Source organism: Cupressus sempervirens, chromosome 8 (genome assembly GCF_028749045.1).
Source record: "Cupressus sempervirens isolate cs-2001-9-10 chromosome 8, ASM2874904v1, whole genome shotgun sequence".
Taxonomy (NCBI): domain Eukaryota; kingdom Viridiplantae; phylum Streptophyta; class Pinopsida; order Cupressales; family Cupressaceae; genus Cupressus; species Cupressus sempervirens.
This window is the reverse complement of record NC_143125.1, coordinates 581,582,275-581,598,954: the sequence shown is the minus strand read 5'-3', so window position 1 is coordinate 581,598,954 and position 16,680 is coordinate 581,582,275. Positions and strand designations below refer to the sequence as shown.

At 36.2% G+C, this 16,680-nt stretch overlaps 1 protein-coding gene across 1 annotated transcript in view; it reads left to right on the top strand.

Moving 5' to 3' along the window:
• Positions 1 to 929: 929 nt before the first annotated feature.
• LOC149543760 (pectin acetylesterase 3-like) overlaps positions 930 to 16,680 on the top strand; it is a 182,433-nt gene continuing 166,682 nt past the window's right edge. Inside the window, exons 1-3 of the mRNA XM_089798453.1 lie at positions 930 to 1,277; positions 2,129 to 2,211; positions 2,718 to 2,847. Coding sequence (XP_089654579.1) covers positions 1,070 to 1,277; positions 2,129 to 2,211; positions 2,718 to 2,847 — 421 coding nt within the window. The 5' untranslated portion in view covers positions 930 to 1,069. The remainder of the gene's footprint in view (positions 1,278 to 2,128; positions 2,212 to 2,717; positions 2,848 to 16,680) is intronic.

Below are 16,680 nucleotides of genomic sequence, written 5' to 3'. Positions count from 1 at the left end.
TTGCTATCATCGTCATTACTGACAAAAAGTAGCAATGATTTTGCAAAGTTGATCGTAGTGAGTTAAAATCAGAATTTTGTATGGCACCTTCTGCGCTAAGTATCCCAGCAGGAAATGTTAATTTCTAATGGGAAGACTTCGGAGATGGTGGGAGAGAATAGTTAGAACAACCCTACATGTCGAAATGTTTCCGAGAACATCTCTGATACTGGATGCATCTCCATCTCCCAAACACATCGTGAGGTTTGGGAGACAGGTCTTCTGATAATTATGCTAATAACTAATTTTATTCTCTATAAACTTAAATATCATTGTTGATTAATATATTAATATTGATATTCAAAATATCGGGCCTTTACCTTGTTTGGTTGTAATGTGATCCATTAAATTAACCTTGCCGTCCGAAATGTTCATATGTGAATGCCGCTCCTTCATTAACATTTAATTAACGTGGTGCATTGAGCTCACTGATAGCTCAAACGAGCGTTCTTTTGAAATTCAATCTGCTTATCGTGGATTGTTTTTGTTTAATCTAATAATTACAATACCATTTGACAATTTGTCTTGTAAATTATTAAATAACGTGTAAGAGTTCGGGGAGCTTGATGACAGAACTGGAGCCGTAGAAATTTCAACTTTAACACACTATGGACTGGTTGCGAGAATTCGTCTCTTATTCAATAAGATGTTGTAAAAATTGAATGACAGAAAAATATGTTGGGCTAAGAGAGACGTTTGGGATGATATTATTTATAATTATTATCACGTCGCCCCCAAAAACTGAATGCTTCGAGAGCGCTGATACAATAAAGTTACAAATTTATATTCTGTGATTAAATTGCGGTTGATGTGCAGTTCAACCTGTACATAGCTGTATTTATATAGGAAGGGGGAAGTTTTATGCTGGCATTGTAACTGTTTAGGTTGGATGGAGTGGAGCTAAGAAGATTTCATGTTGATGAACTTTGGTGTGAGCTTCGATTAACAAGTCTCTCTGAATTCTAACCTTGGAAAGAAGAGTAGCGAAAGACTGGCTAATTCTTTTCAACAACAAACTGACCCAGGTCAAATGGGTGCTCTGAGAAATTCCCAGCTAGGAAAATGTGTGCGTCATATTGCATCTATTAAGTTGATAGTAGTCTTATATATTATTGCTGTTTCCACCATAATGACCGATGCGGTCCGGGGGTCTAGAAGGAGGAGAACGGAGGCCTCTCCAGCTGACTTACTGTTAGTGAATTTGACACTGGTGGAGAGAGCAGCAAAAACAGGAGCTTGTAAGTACCTAAAAATCACTATGTATTTTCAAGTTGAAATATATCTACGCATTCAGATTGCACACCTTCTTTGAAATGCTTCAGATACATGTTTTGATTGTCTGGACAACAACTTGCTGTTACTGGACAGAGCGTAAATTTTAAACGCCTGTAACATTAGAATAGGAGGACCATATTGCATCCACTTATTCAATCTCAAAAACAGATTGTGTAAGTGGTCAAGAGTAACCAAAATTTGCTATAGTCCATATAAGTAGCTTTGTCGAACCCGAAATCTTCTGGAGTTTAGTATTAGTTGTGTAATAGATATTGGATAAGAGCAGCTGTAGAATCTTGCAATAAAGAAGAAGTACAGGTTTGTACGAAAGTCCAAGGCTCGAGTCTTTATTGTTGATATTGGGTTTCCGCACAATAATCAAACTTTTCTGAGATATTCAGATTGATTCACTATCATGGCTTTATAGTTCTCATGTTCTGTTGCTTAATCAGCAATTTGTACCGGAAAGGACATTGTCGTTGTAAACTGCATTTTCCGCCTAGATCTGAAGCATTTAAGAATGGCCTCATAGAATGAAGAAATGTACAGTTCGTTTTCTTGTAACGAATGGTTTCTCAAGATTATTTCATCTTTTGGTTTTAGACAGATTTTTAATGGTTTTTCTAAATTTGCACGATCTATTTTACTTATCTTTTGGAAGAAATTGTGGAGTCTAGAGTGCATTTTAGCATGGATCTGAGGCATTTGAAAATGACTCGTCGAGATAAAAATGGCAGACTGATTTATTATCAAAAATTTTTACTACATAATAATTCTTCTTTTTCCTTCTAATATACATAACGTTGTAATGCAGTTTGTCTGGATGGGAGTTTGCCAGCATACCTTTTGGACAGGGGTTATGGGCCAGGAGCAAATAACTGGCTCCTACAAATGCAGGTAATCCCAAATTTCACATTCGCTCAACCAGTTTCAATTCTACAATCCATGCACGCATTGCCTAAGATCAAGCACAGTCCATCCTGTCTCATGCTTGAGTAGTAGAGATTATTTGGCATTTTTCCACGATAGATTAAAACTAGTATATATTAGATGCAGATAAATTTAATCAGAGCAAAGTAAAGGTGCTATCACATATGGCTGAACCTCAATCAAGATCTTTTACAAATATTTCTCAGCTAACCCTTACCAAAAATTAGCAGTATTTTTTGTTTTATCAACTAAACCATAGGATTGAATGCATCATAGGCATCTCTATTAAGATATTTCCAAAATGCAGTTTGGCGTGCATGTGACTTGTACCGGGCTTTTGAATTTTTTTCCTGGCTGGCGGGTTATATAATATATTATAATCTTCTCTGAGTAAATGCTCACGTACAAAACATAAAAGTATTCTTGTAACATAAAGCCTGGCTAATGGCGTGAAGTAACTTTCCTGAAAACAGAGTGGAGGATGGTGTAACGATAGAGAATCCTGCATTGCTAGGAAATCAACTTTAAAGGGTTCATCCAACTATATGGACAAGCAGGGTGTTTTTTCGGGCATTTTAAGCAACAAACATTCTGAAAACCCAGGTAAATTTACCGAATTTGAAACCTTCTTTCTGTCAAATGAAAATTTGAATTTTGCTGGCATTTAAATGCTGTTGTTTCTTTAAGTTGCATAATCTAAATAGATATGGGCAAATGTTGTCTAGTAGCGGTGTCGCAGAGTCTGTCCGATCTTCTTAAGAATATGAGGATTGGACTATCAACTGCAGGGCACCATATCTTGGGTTAATGCACTAAGATCTTTGGTCCCAATGTCTCAGTTTCATGCTTTGTTTCAAAAACTGTGTACGGACTCAGAAGATTTATAGATCTTTTGAAATGATTAGGGATTCTGATATGTTCAGATACCCTCTTACATGTATGGTTACTTTCCGCAATATAAAGTTTACTGCACTTGTGTCAGCTAATGTGAAATCCAAGAAGTTATTTGTTGTCTGTGTAAAGAAGATGTGCCTTCATAAAATTAGTGGCAATTATCACTGGATCATAAGTTTTATCGTCCCAGGATAACAAGCCACTCAAGTACTTAGGAACCCGGTGTACAGTTCTGCAGATTCTGAGATATAAATCAGACTTTAAGATCAGAACTTAGTTGGACTTAGAATTAACCTTGATTCAAACTCTATGTTCAGATATATATGGGCAGATATAGATGACAACTACAGATCCAAATTGTAATCACAAACTTGAATGATATAAACTTCTTCTTGGAACCCGTGGGAATACGACTGCTTGGAGATCAGACTATAAGTTTTCTGTGTGTCTCCAAACTGCAATCATAACCCGCCTATATATCCATTTTAGAGGGCATGTCCCTTAAGGGACATAACCCTTGGCATATAACAAGTAATTACATATCCCTAAGTCGGCGACCGTAAGACAATTGTTAGTTAGATCTAACCAAACTAAAACCAATTACTTCCATATCGCCGGCACCTGTAGAGCATGTATAAATAATTGCAAATGCCATTCATTGAGTTTATATAGGGAGAAGAGTCAGGTACGATCTGCACCATTAGACCTGAGGATTATCAAGGTTAAATTCTTAACACTCCCTCTTAACCTGATAATCCTACAGAGAGATATCATATCTAGCAACATCAGTACAGATGTTTAAGCAAGAATTAATACTCTATCTGTCTATCTCTTCTTAGTATGTAGTATCATAGAACATATGATACAAAGTCATATTACTAAGCCTGTGATATGACAAATCACTGCTACTAGTGATAAGACACATGTTGTGACTCATAGAAACTAGTATTTCTAAATCACAACTAGATCCTGAATTTAAGATCTACCAGAATACAAGATAAACTTGGAGAATTCTAATGTTCTTCCTTTATCCAATTTGTGACCCATGAACATAGCAATGTCAATGTCACAATATGATCTAAAACTCATTTGGGTCTTACAGTAAAATCTACTGAATGGACATGTCCCTCTCTAGTTTGGCCTATTTAACAACATAATTGTTTCCTCAAGATTGGTGCCCATTCCAAGAGCTACTAATGATTAGTAACTAACTAACCACATTAGCAAATAAGAACGCTAATAAAAGCCACAAGGAAAATGCTGAACTGTCTAGAGAGGACAATATGTTCTAGTGACCAATACTTAAGGGAACTCATGCATCCAGATCAGACAGATCTGAAAATCAAAACACTTGTCTTGTCAAAGTTACACGGAATTAACACTTCTTAACTTGATAAGTGATAGAGACATATCTAGCAACATCAATAGAGATGACTAAGCATAGATATACACTCTATACCTTTCTGAATTTCAAGCATGATGTATCATTATACAAATGATACCTGAAAACATATCATATTACAAATCTTGTAATATAAGTTATCACCGGAGCTTGTGATCAAATTACTAAAGCATCATTCGTAATACAAACTATCAAATCACCTAGGCTTGTAACACAGGGTGTTTGACAAGGCTTGTGATATGAAGTATTACTTGAACTTGAGAATAATTAAATTCTCCCTTTACCCAAGTTGTGACTCATAGGCACACAACATGATTCTAAATTAAGATCTACCTATACACTAGATAAAATCCAGAGAATAATTAAATTCTCCCTTTATCCAAGTTGTGATTCATAGACATAGAAATGCGTCTATCACAACATGATCTTAAATTCATCCAAATCTGCCAGTAGTTCTCTACTAGTCAAAACATTATCTTAGAGATCGTCATCTCTTATAATGTCTTTATACAAGTGTTCATTATTTCAAAGATCATCACCTCTTAAATAACAAACACAAATGGTGAAGCCCCATAACAGTCAATATCTCGACAATAATATAAATTATAAGAATACAAAACAATTCAATCATACCTGGATCTTTCCTGAGATGATCACTCTCAAAGAGGTTTGATAAGAATATCTACTTTCTAATTTCCAGTACTTAAGGATGAAGTCTACAGAATAATTAAATTCTCTCTTTACCCAAGTTGTGATTTATAGACATTGAAATGTCTCTTTCACAACACAATCTTGAATCTATTCAAGATTTGCTAGTAGTCCTCTACTGATTTAAAACACCATAAAATCATTTGCTATCACGGAAAATTCATGCTGGAAGATTCTTTTCTGTTATTACAAGTACAAACTGATGCTGAGAAATGCTTCCACACCATGATGTTTATAAAGGTAGGCCCATTAGATGGTTGCTCACTTTAGATTTTCAATACTCCCATTGGATATTAAATCTTCCGATTTCCTTATTCAAGGTTGCCTTGATGAGATGTCAGACTCCCTTTGAATCCAAAATTCTTTCCTACAAGAACATTCTTTCAGAAAAGAAAAAAATCAAGGCATATATTCTTCTTATATATAAAAATACAAATGAAAGATATTGTAGACATAAGGTAAAAGAAGAGCTCAAGTACAATAGATACTTATCTTTCCATCATAACTTTGATGAAAGCTTTTGTACTTTATGAGTATACACCATCTTGACATGGTACACTCAGTTTGAGTTAGTATAACCTAGATCCTGGGGAGTCAACTCGATCTTTTAGGTACTCTCTCTGACGTATAACCTTCTTATAAGATGATACTAATGATTTTTGCTACAAATTCTTTATTACTTGGGAATAAATAAAGCAAGGTCTACTCCTTCTGAGTCAAGATTCGCCATTGTGGATCATTTAGCTTCTCCTTTTGTTAGAAAGGCATACCATGCTACTATCCATGATCTTAGTGTCACAGCATGATGTCACTTTATTCCCTCCTTTCTAAGAGAACCAATACTAATAATCTGAATAGTCATAAGGTTATATAGAATGCATCTTTTCTAAGTCCACAATCATTAACACTCCCTCTTGGACTTGAGGGAAGATCAGAAATACCTTGATTAATTTGTTTTGGAGATGGAGCAACAAGCAGCTTACAAAAATCCCACAAAATATTGTCATGTCCAAGCAACCAAAAACTTTTCAAGTTTCAGCAACCAAGCACTGTTGACTCAAAAATAGATTGCACAACACATATCACAATGACCTTATCTGGAAATCACTATCTACTTCCATGTTGTAAACATAGTGGAACCGTAGTCTTTCACTCATTTGTGACAATAAATTTCTCATCAGACGTAACCATCGGTATCATTTCTACAGATGTTGTGTATTCTTATTGCTGTGCACCATATCTTTAAATAAAGTCCACACATGCTGTCCACTACCAGTTGAAGAACCTTCTTCAATATGTTATCATCATAAGGAGCAATAGGAGCTGTTATTTTGAGGATTTCACTGAGACAAGTAGCAACTATTAACCACACCTCTTCACACAGATGCTCTATTAACCTGTGCTGGACTATTGTGATCATGGAAGGTTGCAATGCCCAATTCAAGACTCTCCAGTTGGACTAATCCAATTTTGATAGCCATGCATCCAATTCTTCCAGCGTAGGAAGAAGACCATTAAGAGATATCAAGGACTCCCAACTGTAATCTAATTATGTACAACCAATTCCTGATTTCTTTTTCTTTTTGCAGATCTCTTAGCTGTTGACAATTGATTGAATCATTAAACTCCCTGGAGAAGATTTTGTTCTTGAGATTTTCATTGAATTTATTTTGTCAGTGGAAAGAAAAACCCGTCTTAATCCGCACACAGCTGGATTAATTTGTTAATACAGTTTGTAGGATACCCCCTAGTTTCCTTCCTCTTGACATGCTTCAGAAGTTTTCACTATTATAGCCGACCTAGAAATGTGGGAGAGCTATAAAATCTCCAGATATATGGCTTGCTACGAGTCACCAGTTCCTAAAGTATCTGAAATAAACTCCTTTCAGTATCTGATGTTGAAGAGAGATGAGATCCCTGTGTAGTTTATTTCTCCCACTTCTATTTTCAAACTGTTAACTGCTTTCTACTTGCCGTGAGTTGTGAATGTTTTTCACAGAGTATTGTGCAATAGTACAACGGTAGAAACAACCAGCAGTTTCATCTATTAAAGTCACGTGGTCTCAAAACATTCCATCACAACTCACATCAATAGCTTGATACTCTGCACAAAATAAGTCCAGGAAATGTCCACGACACTCATAAACTAGTGTTAGATTGATGTTGACACCAGTTGATTCTTCTTTAGAACCCAGTGAACAATGATAGAAAACCTGTGTTTCCAGACTTCAAAAAAAAATTCCACCGATGTAAAGATCTTTCTCGACCCATGCTTCCAGTACATGATCTGTCAATTCTTTCCGTTTAAACCTGTTCGGTACAACTGCAAGGACTCCAATACTGTAGAGAATCTTGGCGCATTGCTCACACAATGCCAATTCAGAACGAAATGCACAGAACCAAATTCATAATTTGTGCAACTCGACAATGATGAAAGTAATGCTCCTTCAACAGAATAGCATACACCAGTATCCCTGTAAATGTGGTGTAAATTCCATCTTGAATCCTCCTCATCCCGAACTAGGTTTGCATCCGATTCACCAGGGAGAACTTGAGGGCTTCTGTTCTCAGAAACTGAATGTATATGCCTTTGGAAATGGAAGACAACTTCTGAATATAAACAGGTCTGATAATTGAAAATCTGCAGAGCCCTAGATCTGATAACAGGGCTCTGATACCATGTACAGTTCTGCAGATTCTTAGATATAAATCAGACTTTAAGATCAGAACTTAGTTGGACTTAGAACTAACCTTGATTCAAACTCTATGTTCAGATATATATGGGCAGATATAGATGACAACTACAGATCCGAATTGTAATCACAAACTTGAATGATATAAACTTCTTCTTGGAACCTGTGGGGATACAACTGCTTGGAGATCAGACTATAAGTTTTCTGTGTGTCTCCAAACTGCAATCATAACCCGCCTATATATCCTCTTTAGAGGGTATGTCCCTTAAGGGACATAACCCTTGGCATATAACAAGTAATTAAATATCCCTAAGTCAGCGACCATAAGACAATTGTTAGTTAGATCTAACCAAACTAAAACCAATTACTTCCAGATCGCTGTCACCTATAGAGCATGTATAAATAATTACAAATGCCATTCATTGAGTTTATATAGGGAGAAGAGTCAGGTACGATCTGCACCATTAGACCTGAGGATTATCAAGGTTAAATTCTTAACACCCGGCTTTCTCTAAACTATGGCAAGAAATTCAGAAAATCAATAAATCATTGGTGTTCTTTTTGGGGAAGATATGCAGCTCATAAATTAGCACGTACTTTAACATTTGGTGAATTCAGCCTGCCACAAGAAATGTGTTATTAGTGTTTAAGAAATAGAGTAACATTGAGGGAAATGCTGTATCTCTTTGACAATGGGTGAAGAGAAAGATAGGTGAAGTCCAGCGTAGATACAATCTGAGGATTCCATGCCTTCCTTAAAATACAAGCTGGATGTAAATATATGAAAAACACACTTTGGTTTTAATTTCAAGGGTAAGTGAGGATGTATGTTACAGTTACCCTTTAGTCCATAACATGATAAGACTGTATTTGTCGCTGGTTTACAAGAAATGAAGATTTTATTCAATATCATTTGTTACCCAGTTCAATTTACTAACGATGGTGAATATGTATCCCACCAAGGATGGTATTTTCTCGAAGCCATTCCATAGTAGTGCATCATCAAGTCCTGCACATGTGGATCAAAAGAAAAATGATGAACACTCCTCACTGTGTAGTTCTGGTAGAAAGCTCCAACCTCTGTTAATGGTTCATCACTGACAACTCTCAAATCAAGTGATGGCTCTACACTCTGACCCCAAACAATTGATTATGTAGGAGCTTTGGTAACCCTCTCTGCAAACCCCATCTCTATAAGGAAGCATTACAGTCAGAGTATGATTTCTCCCACCAAATGTTGAATGTTGTATGAACCTCCGATGAGAGTATCTGTAATTCCCTGCCAAGGAACCCTTGGAATAAGGGTTAAATATACACTAAATAATTTTTTGAAATGTAAGAATAAACATTACATATCAATATGCATCTCATAACCAAATATAGGCAATAAACATGATGCTAAAGATAACATAACGATCATCACAAGATCAAACACTAGCAGAAGACTTTACAAGAACTTTCAAAGGTTCCTAGACAACCAAGCATACACTCGTAATGTAGAACACATGTTCTCAAGATGCTGTTTACAGATCTAGACAATGTCTATAGAAGAGGCTAAGTTGACAAGAACTCATGGCTAACAGAAGGGGAGGAAACCCTGTCTCAAATCATATCACTAATATTCTTTTTAAGCCCAAAGAAGACGTCCCTAATGTGATCAACTATACAAGCTCTTTCCTTTCTAAACATAATCATAAACAATTAAGAAACAACCATCCTCAAACAATAGTTTTCAGGCTTAAAAGGCATCAAAGACCCCTTAGGGATCCAACCTGAGAGCATTCACATATCACCCACTTCTCGAAACTGCTTGGACAATAGTAGTAGGCAGAGATGCTGAAAAGCAGCTAGAGACACTAATTCTCGTTGTGCAGACGTTGATTGATGATGGCGCTGATTCAATACTGGCAGAATTCTGAGACAAAAAGTCTTAGTCTAGAGAGGCAGAAACACTAGTTCAGCCTACAGAGAGGTTGATCTTTGCAGATACTGAATGACAGGCAGATTCATTGATTCATGAACTTTGGCCTAAAATGCAACAATAGAAAGATGAAACCTATGTTGACTCCAATGTACAACTGGAAAACATCTAGCTCCAAACCAGGGAGTTCCAGATAGCATGAATCTAGGCCATATTCACTGGATTACATCAATAGTGTATTAATTGATAGCATAAAAGGATCTACGCTAAAATCAAGAATATCAAGTGCATAAACCATACATAAACCAATGCCATCAAAATGAAGTGAGCTCTCAAAACTCCAAGTCCTTGCAGCTGGATAAAATCCGTCACCTGTACATAGGTCCTCAATGGTGGTTAAGTGCAATGGTACCCTACCATGTACCCCACAGTACTCACAAAGATAGTAACTTGACCAAAAAAACAAGGTCACTGCACACAACAAGAAGGCTAATACTCGCACAAAACAGATGCATGACTTAAGGACGACCCAATTGTCTGAGTATAGGCACAATGCAACGACATAAGCAAGTAGGTAGAGGTTAGTACTCAAACTAAACAAAGTATAATGTGGAGATTTGGGAATGGAGTGTTGTCACATGGCTTGCGTAGGCCCATACAACTTTGAGCAACACTTCAGTCATCAAGGATGCTCTATCATCAAGAATGCTCTATTGAGTTATATCAACATTTGGAGATGGAAAGGCTACACAGTACCATATCAACGCCCTCAAATGACGTTAAGGTATTACACCATATCAACGTCAATAGAGAAGGCAAGGACATACCATATCAATGTCCTCAAATGACGAAAAGGTAGTCACATTAGTCTTATATTAAGTTTTGTCCCCATTATTTTTAAGGTTATTAGTTGCTATTAAAGACTAGCAAGGTTTCCATGGAGCCCCTTTCTGCTCCAGTCTATCTTGAAGAGCCACTCCATCTCACTACTTTTACAAATCATCAAAGGCACAAATGTACAAAAGAATCACTGGTCCAAAACTCCAAACTACACCATATGACTTAAAACCAAGAGTTTGGGTCCATCAGGATCCCCTCATAGCACGCTTAATGTTCTCGTGATGCAGTCACAAACACCGACATCACACATTCCAAATGCAATCACAAATCAAGCTTGTAGGAAAAACTTTAAAGGAAGAAAAACAAAAACCAGTGCTCACTGTACATTTAACTGAGCAGTTTGTTGCGAGTATGAATTCATCCACGAATTGAAAGCCTACATAGTAAAACCATGGAGTGGGTGCAAACGTGGAGGACAATCTACTCCAATGTTTGGAATATGTTGGTCATGCCAAACGACAAATCTAGGCAGCGCACAAAACAAGGAAAGCGGAAAATGCCTCAAAATCAAACATCATAGAAATTGACAAAATCAAAACCCATTTTCCCTTGGGCAACCAACATCACATTTCTCAAATAAAAACACATTTTCGAGCACTTCATGAAATCTGACAACATAACTACGCTAAAACCCCAAATGACAAATGAGAAAGTATTAAAATGCTCACACACACCCCATCAGCTGATGGAATCAAAAGAGAATGTTGGGGAATTATAATATAAAATTTTGTGCTCAATTAGCGTGTAGAATTTTAGCTATCTTTCAAACATTAGATCTAGCCAGAAATGAAAGAACAAACATGCAGTAAAAGAGAACAATTCGAAGAAGAATAAGAACTATAAAAACCTTCTTATTAATTTACATATGAATAGAATTACAATATATAGACTTCCTTAAAGGAAAAAAGAGGAGGAAAAATTTAATAAAACTGAAAAAATCAGAAGTATTCCTTAGCTTACAGACTAAGCAATTGCAAGTTTAAACACAAGTTATAATACAAGTTGCAAAAAACAGCTTTCCTTAAAGATAGGAATAAGAAAACAAATCTTGCCAGTTTTATTGCACTAATTAACAACTAATTCTTAGCCCACATAGTTATTGGTATTGATTTCATATGAAAAAAATGTAATAAACCAATACCTGTATGACTCCCTCAGCTTGATCGAAACGTTGATTGCCTCCAATGATCCATCACCTTGCACATAAATGTTTCTACACTAATGTTCCCACTGCTTGATCGAAATGTTGAGTGCCTCCAATGATCCGTCACCTTGCACATAAATGTTCCTACACCAATGTTCCCACTCGGCTTGGTCGAAAAGTTGAGTGCCTCCAATGATCCGTCACCTTGAACATAAATGCTCCTACACTAATGTTCCCTTCATAGTGAAGAACTCTCAAATACTTGTGAAAGATAACTTTCTGTATGGTCAAGTTGATGACCCTTCTTGTATGGCTACTTAATTAGCTGACGACAATAGCATTTTGCTCGAAGTAGTCAACTTCGGTCAACACTTCATTGTACGATGATGTTGATGTTTTAGGGTGACTGGATTTGTTTGTATAGTGACAATGTTATCTGAAAAAACTTGGGGGGTGGGGTGTCACCTACATCCCACATGTATATTGCAAACCTTTGTGTTTGGTGCTCACAATATTGTGCAACTACAAAAGTAAGTAATTTGTCCCTAATGGAATATTTATTATTACCAAAATGCGTGCAAGGCAACACACAAAGACGATATTTGTATAGATAGTAAATATGGATTCTACTTAAAGGAGTCAATTTTGCTAATACTACTCAAAATATCAGATATCTTTGTCAAAGACAAATTAGTTTTCAAATGAAGACTTCACAAATTTGAACAATGCACAAGTGAAATATTAGAGTGATATTTCCAATGACTGACTAGGGTAGTTGTGAACCACCAAAATTGTGAATGCATGTTAGGGATGATCTTCCACCTATGAAACTACCTATGAACCATCTTCAGCCTCTAGGCTCCGAAAATACAAAGAAGAGTCAAATACATTCCATGATCATTTACAATGCCCAGCCATCTTCTTCTAAAGGCATCAAAAAACAAAAGTTATCAATTTGACAAGAAAAGTTGTCATGCAAGAAATGCGTAATAAGTTGTCAAGTTTGTGACTTGGCCTTGGGGTGACAATTTGAGTAGTTATAGAACTATGGAAGGCTATAAAATCCATTGCATGGATGAGTTTGAGGTAGTGACTTGGCTGGAGGAAAGTTTGTAAGGTTGGATCTCTATAAACCTATGTCACATAATTCTGCAGTTTTGGTGACAGTTAAGAGTGTGTACACAAGTTTTGGAAGCAAATCTCTTATGTAGTGATTATTGAACGAATAAGAAAGGTAATAGGTTGGATAAGGATCATTTGATATATATTTGATTGGAGAATCAATGAAGGAAGTTGATGTTCTGGTTTATTATTGTTGATAGTCCCCTGAGACACTTTCTGCTGTTCCAAGGCATTTTTCTATTGGTAATTGGATTGAGAGGGGTCTAAAACCTATTTGAGTTTGTAGTATAATGAATTAATTTTGTTTTGGATTTAATTTGGGCTTTAGCTGTGAATTATAAAGGAAAAATGATTGAATCTCCTGAAAACAGTGTGTAAACCCTTATTGATGAAAGTTTGGTGATAGATTGGCCGATAATTTTTATATGCACTATTGAAAAATTCTCCAACTCCGAGATTTCATAGCACGCTGAGTTCCCTTTTTAATGCAAAAGGTTTGAGAGTAAAAGTCCATGTGGTTAATGAGATATGTGATGCCCTAGTGGGCTTACGCTGTCAATTTTCCGTGGTTTTAATAGTCCATTGAATGGTGCTTATATTTATTGATGTCTAAAAGTTTCCAAGTGGCATGGTTAGCTGACTGAAGGTTGGAAACTTGGAGGTGCCCAATTTTCCCTCAAATATGCTGGACAAATGATTTGTATGTGCCTTGGAATATGGATTTTGTAAAAACAGTTTAGCTTTCATGATAATGACAGTCACAGCAAGTGGAAGAGTTTGTTTGTTGCATTAGTTATTGATCTAATGATTCACCGAAAGAGTTTGTAGTGGAACTTCATTGATCCAAGCACCTTCTAACAAAGACATGGATTTTACAATGCCCTATTTAGGGTTGGTCACCTACTTATTTGTTCAAACTGTTTGGACAGTGACAGTAAGAATTGCAAGGTCTTTTTGTCAGGAAAAGTTGTTTATCAGTTGAAGTCTGTGGTCATGGTATAAAGGTGCCTTTCCATCCTGTATATGAGTTGATTGGTAGTTGGAATATGGTTGAATGAATTGATGTTGTTCTTCTGTGGTTGTGATCGGCATTCGTGTCTAATGCTCCTGACTGCAGACAGTGGGTTTTTGCCGCATGGACAACATATAAAGGCAGTTTGAAAGATATGATGAAAGAACTCAAATGATGTACTCTTCCAAAGGTAATTGGAAGTCAATATAAGTCTTTTTGTTGATTGGTAAGTTATTGTTGCTATACATTGTCAAATAAGAATTAGACATTGCGAATGTGGTGATTGTGATGTGAAGGTCTAACAGGCCTTGAAGCTTGATTTTGTGGCATCAGTTAACAGTGGGAATACGGCACTTGAAAGCTGTTGTGATATGTTACTGGTTGAGTTTTTGAGATGTTTGGAACCTTAAGGTATTGGTGGTTTTAATTGTCAATGATAGTGAGCATGTTGAAGGTATTATTTCCATTACATTGAGCTTGTGTGATGAACAAATGGAGAATCTTGGGGATTTAATCCTGTTAGGTGCTTCATCCAGAGGTTAAAAGAGTTTGAATTGAGTTTGGATCAGAAGGCTCCTTGATGGTTTTGTTGTTTTATATGATGCTCTTCATCATATTGCCTTGTATGTAAGTCCATGAAATAATAGAAATAAGTCCCTTTGTTATTTATAAAGTCCATACATCCAATTGCATACCCAGAGATTGATATTGTTTATCACACATAATTCTGGAAGTGTTCACAACAATGTATTAGCCTAGTAATTGATCAAACTGCTGCCTGCTATAATTTTTCACCTTGAGTAACTTCACAAAACCCTTTGCTAAAGTAGACGCCCTATAAGGAGGAAAGTAGGAGACCAAAAGCAAGGCGATTGGCCCTAGAGGAAACACGTCAGGCCTTAGTGCTGGTGCAGCTATTAAGTAGCAGGCTGTACGACTTTAACAAAATGTTCCAAATGGGTGGTAAATGCAGCTCATCCGCAGTCTGTCTTCCTCACACAAAACTGAACCCAAAATCCGTAATGAAACCCTCAAGATGATATGAAACTCTTGTAAATTTTCCAATTTTATTGTTCATGTGTTACTATAGCTGCAAATTCAATGCTTGAAATCTGATACAAATTGCAGCCAATATAAATACTTGGGTGTGCATTAATGAACCTTCAATCTTCTTCAAACCTTTGATGTGTTTCTTTAATTTGAAGCACAAATAGAACCTTTGTATGAAGCTCTCCTTAAGCAGTTGATCTCTCACAACCTCAAACCTGCAACAACGATGAATAGTTGTTGTCCTCCAATGCTTGAAATATCAGAAACCCTAGGTTTATTGGCTTGATTCCCATGAGCTTACATCAACAAAAGCAATAGACAATAGCATAATGAAATCAATTGTCTCCCTGGCTTTTAATAATTTTTCCAATTAGCTTGGTCCAAGAAGCTTTTCCAATAAGTCTATTAAATGACATTTCATATTTGATCGTGATTGATTTTAGGTTATTCCATTCATTAAAGTGTACTTTTCCATTAAATATAATTACCCCTTAGATAATAATAATACCATATAAAGTTAAATAATAACTTTATAATATAACTGTTATAATTTACTTCATCAATATCATTATAAGTTTAATATCTCATTGATCAGTCATCATCTGTCTATCATGTTTGGACTTGTATGCCATCCACTGCTTCCATTGCGCAACTACCTACCTTACTAAAACTAGTAAGGGTCATATTTCTAGCGACCCCTACTGTACTATAATTAGTAAATCCTTGAATACGCAATCATCAAAGATGCCACATGTCAAAATTGCAATTGAAGTCAGCCCATGTGCCTTGCCAACTATAGAAATGCTAGATAAATGACTTACTATAAATAGTAAGTGTGCCAAACTTGACCCAAACAAAGAGCCATCTTGAACACTTACGACCTCTTGAAGGGAAAGAGCCTTCAATTCTTCCAATTGCGAACCCTCTAATCATTTGAGTTAGCCTACGTAGGCCAGTCATAGGCTAATCCAAGAAAACTCCGACGCTTGTGAAAATGGTTACATTACCGGTTGAAAATTATTTCTATTGATGAATCATGCGGTGGACTATTGATGAACTATGGATCACCAAGTGACACTTCAACGATAAGGTTAGTGACATTAATGCTAAAATTCCCTTGTAGGTGGTGCCACTTTGTTATCTCGCTTCATCTACTCTCAACAACTTGCAATTTTTGTGACCTATTTAAAGCATTTCATTATGTTTTATGAAACATGCAGTTGTTGACTTTATACTTCCATTACCGATTTGCCACCTAAAAAGTATTGCGCGTATGGTGCTTCAACAAGCTTAGTTTGTCACCAATTCTTCAATGAGTAAAGATGAATTATGATGATTAACTAAACTAGTTGCAATGACCTTGTGTTTAGATCACCTCCTCCACTTATATGTTAGATACATTGAAAGCAATTCTCAAGGGTCAATTTGACGCGATAAGTCAACTATGAGGAGTAATCCACATTTGAGTATAACATTTCAAAGTTATTTTGAAATAAAGTATATTTTCAATGCCCATAAGATACTACAAAATATTATATGCTTAGAAGGTATAAGTGTTCTATACAATCTTGAAATGTCGAAAATCATGAT